This window comes from Anneissia japonica, unplaced genomic scaffold (genome assembly GCF_011630105.1).
Source record: "Anneissia japonica isolate Jap-2015-1 unplaced genomic scaffold, ASM1163010v1 scaffold724_len3256291_cov202, whole genome shotgun sequence".
NCBI classification, from domain to species: Eukaryota; Metazoa; Echinodermata; class Crinoidea; order Comatulida; family Comatulidae; genus Anneissia; species Anneissia japonica.
In genome coordinates, this window is record NW_022744966.1 from 489984 (window position 1) to 500328 (window position 10345).

At 35.6% G+C, this 10345-nt stretch overlaps 1 protein-coding gene across 2 annotated transcripts; it reads right to left on the reverse strand.

Annotated features, from left to right (window-relative positions):
* Positions 1-8094: 8094 nt before the first annotated feature.
* Positions 8095-9987, reverse strand: LOC117119844 (cyclic GMP-AMP synthase-like). 2 transcript variants are annotated; one of them, XM_033264810.1, is made up of 2 exons: positions 9904-9987; positions 8095-9585 (listed from the first exon to the last, which is right to left on the reverse strand). In XM_033264810.1, the coding sequence occupies exon 2, from the start codon at positions 9569-9571 to the stop codon at positions 8396-8398; it is 1176 nt and encodes a 391-aa protein (XP_033120701.1). In that variant the 5' UTR covers positions 9572-9585; positions 9904-9987; the 3' UTR covers positions 8095-8395. The 2 variants fall into 2 exon arrangements, with proteins under 2 accessions (XP_033120701.1, XP_033120702.1); XM_033264811.1 differs by having other exon boundaries at positions 8095-9581; positions 9904-9942.
* Positions 9988-10345: the final 358 nt, after the last annotated feature.

Here is a 10345-nt window from a genome sequence, read left to right on the forward strand (position 1 = left end):
GCTTTTCTTATTTTCATCTCAATTACTAAAATTCTTTCATATTATTTGTATTTATAATCAATAATGATCATGCCCATGTAAATACCGTTACGTGAAATAGGTAACATGGAACGGGCATAGAAAGCGCCAATATTTCTTTTTTATAAGCGCCGCTCTCGAATAAGCCCCGAACTGAAGCCTCCAAAACTTTCATAAAGCCGGTTTTCTACTAGGCGAATTTATTCTCGCGAATCGAAAGTGTCGGTTCATAAGCATGCGCATTCACATTTCTATCGGGTTTTTGCGAAGCAAAAAAATGCGCAACCAATCAGAAATCGTACAGAAGATTTGTTTCGTGCGAATAAATTCGCCTAGTGGAAAACAGGCTTTAGCGGCGCGGCGCTTATTCGAGCATTTGATAGGCCATAAATAAAAAAGAAATCAAACAATAATCAATTCTAAACGATAAACTGCAATGTTTTAATCGATTAGTTTGTAAAGCACTAAAGCATAGGCCTACGATTAAAATACCCTATTAATTATTGTAATAATTTTCTTTTTTGTTAAACCGTGAACAAACTTTATTGAAACTTACCGACGTTTTCATGAACTGTCAGTTCATATTTTCAAGTGTTCTTGTTGAAAATCTGCGAACGGCGTCTAAATACTGGTAATAGCGCCACCAGTTGATGTGGGATTGCCTGGCCCTGCTCTGCGTTGCTTCAATAATACCATCAAAGATATACGGTAGCGGATTCGATTAAGGTGTCTCCTTGGTCTGGGTTCAACGGTATGCTGTGCCTTTCTGATCTGGATCGATGCTTTAATCTTTCTATTTTCCTGATTGTGTTCTTTCTGTAGAATATTGACGTTGATAAAGTCTATAGAATGGTTGAATTTAATTGCATGGTCCGTAATTGCAGGTTTGTGTAAAACATCAAGTGAGGATCTCCCTGCTCGTGCTCGCGTCATCACGCCTTTTGGTTACTATCTACATCATCTTAATGTTCACAAATTCTCAATCTTAGGGGTCTGCCAGTCTCTCCAATGTACCCATAAGGGAAATTCAGACAGCTGACCTATCAATTATATTATTCTTTACGTTATATAACCAAAACGGCAAAATGTTTTCTTCATAAACAAACGCGTATTATATACCGTGAATGTTTAAAAATGGTGTCCAGAATTTCTGAGGATCTAGGCCAGATTGTCAAAACCCAGTTCGCCAAATGCCAGATTGCTGAGTTCACTTTGCCGAAACCCAGTTTTCCGCACGCCAGTTTTACCACAAAACCATTAATCCCAGTTTGCCGAAACCCAGTTTGCCAAATGTCAATTAGAAGAAATGAAACATTAACAACAGCATAAAATTCACGATGACTCTCTTACCATGATTAAAGAAATTAACAGTAATCTACAACTATACACACGTGCCAACGGTAGCTCTATTAATTTGCCAACAGGGAGTCCAACATGTCCGACATAGGGTACGAATCACTGGGCCGACCACAGCTTCGGTTAGGGTCCCGGCATAAAATTCCCTGGTCAGGGTTTTTAGGGCTTAGCGCTGTCTAAATAGTGCTTTCAGATCACAATATTAGGAATTGGCAATGAAAATAACGTTATATTGATAGGCAGATTAATATTTTTGGTCCGACGACTGAGGGGTGGGGATGCTTAATCCTCCATTTCATTAAATTTATGATTTTAAATGATAGCCATGCCTTCAAGAGTGTTTTTACACAACATTTTTGTTTCCAATTATTTTGCCGTTTAAATTATAATTATTTAAATACGGCTCCTCCCTGACCCACCCATCATGTTTCAAAAGCATGCATAGCAGGCTGTACTTATGTACGACGGTGACGGCAAGATTCGGCAAACTGGGTTTCGCCAAACTTTGTTGTCACGATTCTTGTTCTGATGAAGTACTGCATAAACTCCACAGCAGGTATGTACATTATGCAGGTGGATGGTGGCTGAGCTTTACATGAAATGGGCCTCCCTAATAATATTGACGATGTCCAAAGAATTTAGTTTAGTTTTAAAACTTGATATTGAGGGTGCTTGTCGGACATCAGGTGGTAGTTTGTCTTTCACATAGCAAACGTTTTTTGGAACCGAACAGAGAAAACTTATAGCAATCTTTATAGGCATGAACTCGGCAAACTGGTCGATTCCAGAATGGATCTCTAGCAGGTTTTAATATAAAGAAAAGTTTTAATGAAAAACATATTTTGATGTCAAACTCCTGAGGGCGGGCATACAAACATTGTATTCATCAAAGCGGTAAAGAGACATCGTTCACGAGGTATTTATTTAAATAATTATCATGAATAATCAGCTCCAGGAAGCGTGACGGTGGGTTGTGTCTAGAGAATCCCAGCGAGTGTTGGAATTGTGTGTAGCCGGGTTGTGAGCAGGGTTTAAGCGTGGGTACGATGTGATTGATGTGGACGAGGGTCTCGGTTATATGGATTGTCTCTGATATCTCATGGATTCTCGTGATTTTTTAAAATTTCATTTGTGTCATTGTATGACTAGTTATGACGTTGATTGTATTTAAATATAATCTTGAATGATGTAGTGTAGACTAAGACTATAGTCTTATTTTCAGAATAAATAATCATTTATATTTTGTAGTAAGGTTTATTATACCCACGTTCATAGGAACATAGGGAACACAACGGTAATCAATAGTGACTAAATAGTAAAAATGGATAGAACATTAATATGAAGATTTAATTGGTGGAATTGAATTATGCTTGATAAACAGCAATAGGCCTCTAGGCCTAATAGTAACAGGCCTACTTATAAAACATGAATTCTTGTAGAAATAGATACTCTATACCCTGAGGTGTTGTTTAAGGAAAATAAGCAACGGTCGGTAAATTCATAGATAGCTACATAGATTCATATTTATTAGTTTTTTTTTCGGAAATTTGTTACGAGGCAAAATCGCAAAATTAGGCCTGTTTAATTATGTATTAATACTAATAATTATTAATAATATTAGTATTTATTAATTATATATTATTGAAAAGTAAAACCTAGGGAAAAGTAATTTACCGCTGCTTATATGGTATGGAATATTGAATCGGCTAATTTATCGATACTTTTTTTTTAATTGGCCTTGGCATAGTAACGATTGGCCTAAAAGTAAAAGGTGGAAATTTTTAGGCCATTTTAATCATTTTTCAAAAAATCAGGCAAAAGCGCAAACGCGCGCGTTGGCCATATTTTGAATAAAAATTATCATTTTTTTTTTTATTGAAAAATGGAAAACTTAATATTTTTAAGATGGTTTCTAATTGATTTCTTAAACCTAGAAAATGCGTAGGCCTATACGAATTTAAACCGGACGCGTGCACTTCGTACCGTATAACTTAGTACTGTAATACTGTATACATGATAATATCTTGGTAACGGCACCGTGAAACATTTTCAAACTTGGCACAATGGTCACACTTTATAAGAAGTAAGATGCTATGTATCAAAGTGAATTAGGCCTACGTCATGCGTATGCTGCATGAGCAGAGCGTTCAAACGTCCTGTATTATATCTCAAAAAGGACAGACCACCTGTTCACAAGTATAAATCTTCGGTTATTTATTTTTATTCCCCACACCTATATCAATAAGCTTTCAAACGAGACCAACCACGATCGAATCTGACGAAAGTTTGTAATGTTTTTATGATATTCAAGACATTTTTAGGACAAAAATAGTCTTGAATACCATAAAATATAATGAATATGTAAACGGGTTTTTATTTAACAGTAATTTCTCAGGACAATATGTTTCAAATGTAAGATAGTAAAGCGAATTTGTACATATCAAAACCCAGCCCGGAAAAGCTGTGGTCTCAAAATATTCCCAGTCGACGTAACATTGGTGTTCGGTTGAAGTACAACAGCAATACAGTATAAACAGCAATGTGTTGCCTACAACATAATTTTAAAGAAATCTGTGAGCGAAATAACATTAACAGTAATAAACAATATTTTAAAAAATGTCGGAATGAGTCCTTAGAAACACCAAACGTCACGAAGGTGTCAAACAAAAATAATGCAATTGCTTCTTTTGTCTCATTTTTTCCAGATTTAACCTGAATAATATAAAATGTCAAAAAAAAATGCTTTTATGGTATGTTTCATACAGTACTCCTATATAAGCTGCGCAGTATTTTATTATTAGGGAAATATTGCGGTTGGTTTCCATGTTCATACTAGAACATCCAAGATGCTACCCTGATTATGCCAGTCAAATTGCAAGTATCTTGTTTGCATAAAGCCTATATTATTACTTTCCACCAGCTAGATTAAACAAACCAATCGTAATGTTGGTAGTATATGAGTAAGCTATTAGACGTCTAAATTGTCTTTGTTCCCAAACGAATCACTCGTACGTTGTCCTCTCTAGGTCAGATTTTCCTCTTCTTGCACTACCCGTGTGAATCTGGTGTTCACGTACGCACGATTACGGGATACCGGTTATTTTGAGGTCATGCAATATCGACTACTTTTCTAGAGAAAAAATATTCTTATGCGAATTATTTTTTAACTATAAGCTAATATGAAGAAACCAAAGAGAAAGCAAATGCTTTAATGTCCTCTGTTGCACCTCCAGCTAAAACACAAGAACAGTAATGAAATTGAATCTGGGATTCAAGTAATGTTTCATTCCTGGGATCCAAGTAATTTTTCATTCCTGATGATGACATAATTAATGCCGAAATATTGAATTCAAACACGATGGCGTGCAATTGAATACTTGTATACATTCTTATCTGAGATTAACCAGTGGACTTTTCGGATCCAAGTGAACTACTGCAAAAAACTGCTGCAATATAATAATATGATAGCTTCTATATCCACCAGAGCAAACAAATTGGAAGATTGCATTATTGTACTCCATTGACTTGTAATTGGAACACAACAGTCCATTATTCGAGTTTTTTTTTTGTTTTTTGTTTTTTTTTATCTTGTGGTCATCTTTGTCATTGTATTGTAAATGTTTTTAATGACGAAAAAGGATGAGATATAATATTATGACGAAAAAGGATGAGATATAATATTATGATGTATTTCCTCGGTGGCGGATCTAGAAATTCGTAATAAAGGTGGCCCAGTTAAGGTCCAGCCACCTCTGTCCCACCATGGTTGATGCCTAGATGGAAATTTTAGGACGTGTACCTCTAGATGGCCGAAAATAGCACTCTCAGACTTAAATTTAAATACAATTTTCTTTTTCTCTCTCGATTATATTTTATTTTGAAAATTTTAGGGGATTGGGAGGGAAGTAGGGGAAGGCGGGCCTTCAGAACCCCCTTGAATCCACACTTGTCCTACAGTCGATGTTTTGTTGACCAAACTATTTCTTTATCCGAAGTCGGATACAGGGTCTCTCGCGTCCTGTAATTGTTAGGCAATTAGCACATTGATATTTATCTCAGCACATTTGAGGTGGGAAGGGTGATAAGTTTAAGAAAGCGCCAGAGTATGTGCTGGTGTGTTGGATGCGAAGGACGTCTCGTAAAGTGCTCTAGTGGAGTCACTAAGATTATACCTCAGTTGATCATTGGTATGATGTTTAAGAAAGGCACAGGCTTTCATTATTGTGAGTAGTCGAGTCATCGGGCTAGAGCAACCACAATCACTCACCAGACGGACAGATAGATGGAACGTACTGAAGTAAAAACTACGAGACAGAAAACAATAAATGAATTAGAACCAGTACTTGGAGTCTAAGTCGTTGTGTGACGTATTAACCCCGGTGACACCCTCAGTCAGAGTGCGTGAATTGAATTTCCACATTCTACAAGCGCTATATAAGTCTAACATAATTATTAAAATATTATTATAATTTTTTATTATGAATGTTATATGCCTCTAACATGCATAAAAATATAGTAAAAATGAACGCACAGTAGCATACGGTTAAAAATAGTATCTGTAAATCTAAAAGTAGGTTATATTATGAATACTGTAATACAAAAAATACATAGATCCGTTTATGAATTATTTACAGATATTATGTGTGTAGCTGTAGCTAGCGTACAAAATTTGTATTTTGGGGTTTTTTTTTGTGTGTGGTAACCCACTTTTATTCATATATTTATATAGATATAAAAATATAAAATAAAAACTGAGCATTAAATCATGCACTACTAATACCACATAAAATACGTTAGTCTAACGCCATAGAAAAGAAATTAGTCTAAACCCATAGAAAAATTAATAGTCTATACTAATAATATAGAAAACATCTAATACCTTAAGCATTCGTAGTTGGACAAATCTAAACTACGCAACCTTTATTGTTCAGATGTGTATTATTTTTTTTAAACCTAAACCTACAAATGGAGTGCCGCGAGCATCGCCAGTGCTAGGTTGTATCTATGTTTGTGATACAAAAACATTTTACTGAAAAAGTAACCCGATATAACAAATCAACAACAAATGAATAAATTAAAAGATAACTAACCATACTCGAATATACGCTGCGGCGCTTATAACATTTTTGGAGGCGCTTATTCGAGATCTGCGCTTATAAAATATTGGCATGGCGCTTTCCATGACCGTTCCCACGTTACATCTCACGTATTCCCGTAGTTCGGTAGGCCTCATAGGTCCTACGTCATCATAAATAGTTTATAAAGAAATGTTTGTGTCTTCATTGTCTTCATTGTGTTATTTTATTCATTTTAAAACTGTACACATTGTATTTAAAGCCCTGTTTCTCAAAAGTGTTTCATTATTCACAGGGTAATAATGTACTCACGATTAAGCGCCACGGCCATTGTGTTTGTCCTGATTTTTTTTCTTCTATCCCGTTTCCCTATGGTTTTTCTGAGCGGCACTTTGATCACTTTGCTTGTATCTTCTTCAAACTTTGTCCAAACAAAGACCATATATTAATGTTGTGGTGTGAGCAATCCTGTATTGATTAGATTAGGTTTAACCCCCGGATGTGAGCGTGTGAGTCTCCTTAATTGGATAGAGAGCATGGACGAGCACAAAAGAAAGGCTATGGTGTCGGTTACCACAAACTTTTATTTATTTATCTCGTACTGTTACTGTTAATATAACATATTAACAGCTTAAACAAAACAATGAAAATACAATTTTATATAATCATTAATACTATTAGTTATCACTATAACTTCTCTGTAACTGTCACCAATCATTACTCGTAATGAAAACACTAACCATGGCAACAATATGTTATCAGTTGGATTGGACTTATTCGATGTAATCACAAAGGATAACCCACGGAATACTCTATTAACAAACAATATTAACAAACACTGGCAAATCACTATAAACACTTGTTAAATTACAGCATTACATGGCAATCAATAATGATAAATGCACCATTTTAACGTTCAAACAGAATCTATTCTATATTAATACCCGAATCGAATCACAAAACTAACAACGGAATTCACATTTCCTCCTAATACAACAGTAACACATGTAAGTAACCATATTCACTTCAGAACCAACAAGAGATCTACATCTTTGTTCAACGGAAAACAAATACCGTGTCTTCTGACGCAGCGGCCGATGCAAATGCATTATAGACAGCAAGCCACTGGCTATGCAAATTACATGAAACCACCACGCGAACGCAGATGCAGCAATCCATACAAAAATACAATAAACAGGTAAGTACACGAAGCAAAATTGCGTTTTCGAAAGCGTTTTAAACTGGCCACAGCTAGTGGTCACAGGTATTGGAGTTGAATAGCTTGGTGGTTAAGATGCTTGTCTTCCAATCCCAGGGTCCTGGGTCCAATTCCTGGCAGTGTTGCAGGTTTATTTTCTCACGACCAAAACAACTCCACTCCCTAAATCTCATATTGAGATTTAGTTTGTGTAAAGCATCCTGTGTGTACGTTTGTCTTGTGTAAGGGATTGTCACCTACAAGTAGGACAGTGATATATTCGCTATTGACAATACTTGGCACATGTCTGTCTCTTATACACATCTAGATGTGTATAAGAGACAGAGATTAAAAGCTACTATAGAACAAGGGCTGCAATTGTTTGGTTAGGGTGATGTATAGAGATATATATATATATATATATATATGTATATATATATATATATATACATACTATATATATATATATTATATATATATATCGGAAAGGCCTGTTTTCTTTAACGTCGTTTGTTTTTGCAGTTTTAATAGTATAAACTTGTAGACAAAATAATGTGTACTAACATTTTTGGAACGCTTCATTATGTACTGATGGTCCTAAATGAGCCGCCGCTCATCGAATCATCTTCCCAAATAGATTTGTTGGCATAATAAATAATACAGAATCAATAGTAAATTAATTGCGAGTTTCAAAATAAAAGCTTTTTCAGCTACATTTAAACCAATAGTACAATGACGATGTAAATGCTCACGACAGCATTTCATTTATAATGTGTTCGTCGTCTGAATCAAGTATGCTGGTAAGCCAGTTTATGATGCCTATTCGTTGAGAGTTTTTTATGGTTGACAAAAGGTTTACTCCAGAACAATGATAGTTTGGCATTGTTTTCTTTTCTAGAAATTCCAGCAGTTTTCGTAGAAGATCTTTGAAACGATATTTGAGTTTGTCCTTGTCCCATGGCCCAATAGTTTTGTCGTCGTTTAGATGCAGCATACATGTCTTGAGGTGATAGGAATCCAGTGCTTCTTCTAGTAATGAGGCCTTCTTCTCCTTCTTCTCACGAATTGTCTTAAGGATCTTCAAACAAGTACGGCGACATTCGTCCTCCTTATCCATTTTTTTGATAATTTTTTTTTCTTTCTCTGAATAACTTTCACGCCAGAGGTAATTGTGCATATTCTCAGGACTTTTATAGTCAGCGTCAGGGTGCTTCTTCGCAACGAACAGATTGTCATCAATCCTAATTGAAGGAACAATATCGATTTTCATTTTTTGTTTATCATCATCATAGCACACACCAAGTGTCAGTGCTGGGCCTAGACCATGGCAGAGGGTTATATCTCCTTGGAGATATGGGAAATTCATTTTATTTATGGCCCTTTGTACAATTGATTGCATTCTCTGTTTTATCGTGATAGGATCCAAGTACACACAATTGAAAATGGCATTCTCATAAAGGGTCTTCGCATTTTCATCTTTCTCAATATAAAAATACTGGGTTTGTGCTACAATTGCGTCATCATTGTGTTCCTCAGCAGTTTCTGCAGTGTAGGTCCATAAGCCATCCTCCAATTCCAATGGCAGTAAGAGGTCAAACTCATTTGGTTCAATTACTTTTAGTCCTTCATAACTACTGCCTTGAGATATGATGTTGCCAAAAATGTACTTCGATTCACTCTCATTGATAGGCATAAGACCTACAAACCATTGGAGAGAGCGTTTAATGTCTTCAACAACCTCCTTAGCCCTCTTCCGCTTGGCATTTGGGATGGCCACAGCTTCACTGTAGTACCTTCTTAGCTCTTTCGTCAATGATTTCCGTCGTTGAAGATAGTGCATATCATCTGTAAGGGGACTAATGTCATCTTCTTCAGCCTCACTTGGGTTTCGTTTTCCCATAACTGCAGACCAGTAAGCTCCCATAGTGATGGTACTATCTTAAAAGAAAAAAAACCCCACTTTCTTAATGAACAAAATCAAACAAATCGTCCTAAAATACATACTATTTAGCATATAATTTAACAAATGGGAGACTGAATTCTGTGTGTGGTTAAACAAATATCATTCAGTGGATATATTGATTAGTCCTATAAATTTAGTCAGTATATGCATACATTAAAAAACCATGTTATTAGTTTGATGTAATTAAGCGCAATGCTGCAATGTCAAATTTTATCGTTTTAATAATGAACCAGAATAAATGAATTAATAACAATAATAATAAAAACAATTCAAAGAATCGTCAACCGACTTACTGTTTTGATGTGTGCCTGGTTACGATGGATATGGATGTGTAGGTGGGAACCTCGTAAATGTTCTAACTGTGATGCAGCGCTGCATCTTGTATACATTCAGAACATGTGTCTGAATATGATTGGATGTTTCGGTGACGTACCGTAGCCTATAAGGTCAGGTAACAAAAATATCTAGTTTCTCGTCTGGAGTTTAAAACATTTTAAACACAAGGCACTTTCTTTTTGTTGTATAATACGCTTCAAAATGCATCAAATTTCGTTATTCACAAAGTAGGCAAGCCACATGTGCATTGGTTTTTTTTTAAACATTAATGGACGGGGCAGGCAGCCCAGAACCTCTCAATGGGGTCCAGAGCTATACATTCAGAGCATTTGTGTATAATAAATTAACAGTTCTTATTTGACTCTATACTGATTATATTTCATAGTACATATTCAAATA

Bases quoted from the DNA above. Each gene is read 5' to 3' on its own strand.
- LOC117119844 (XM_033264810.1), bottom strand. From the start codon at position 9,571: ATGGGAGCTTACTGGTCTGCAGTTATGGGAAAACGAAACCCAAGTGAG.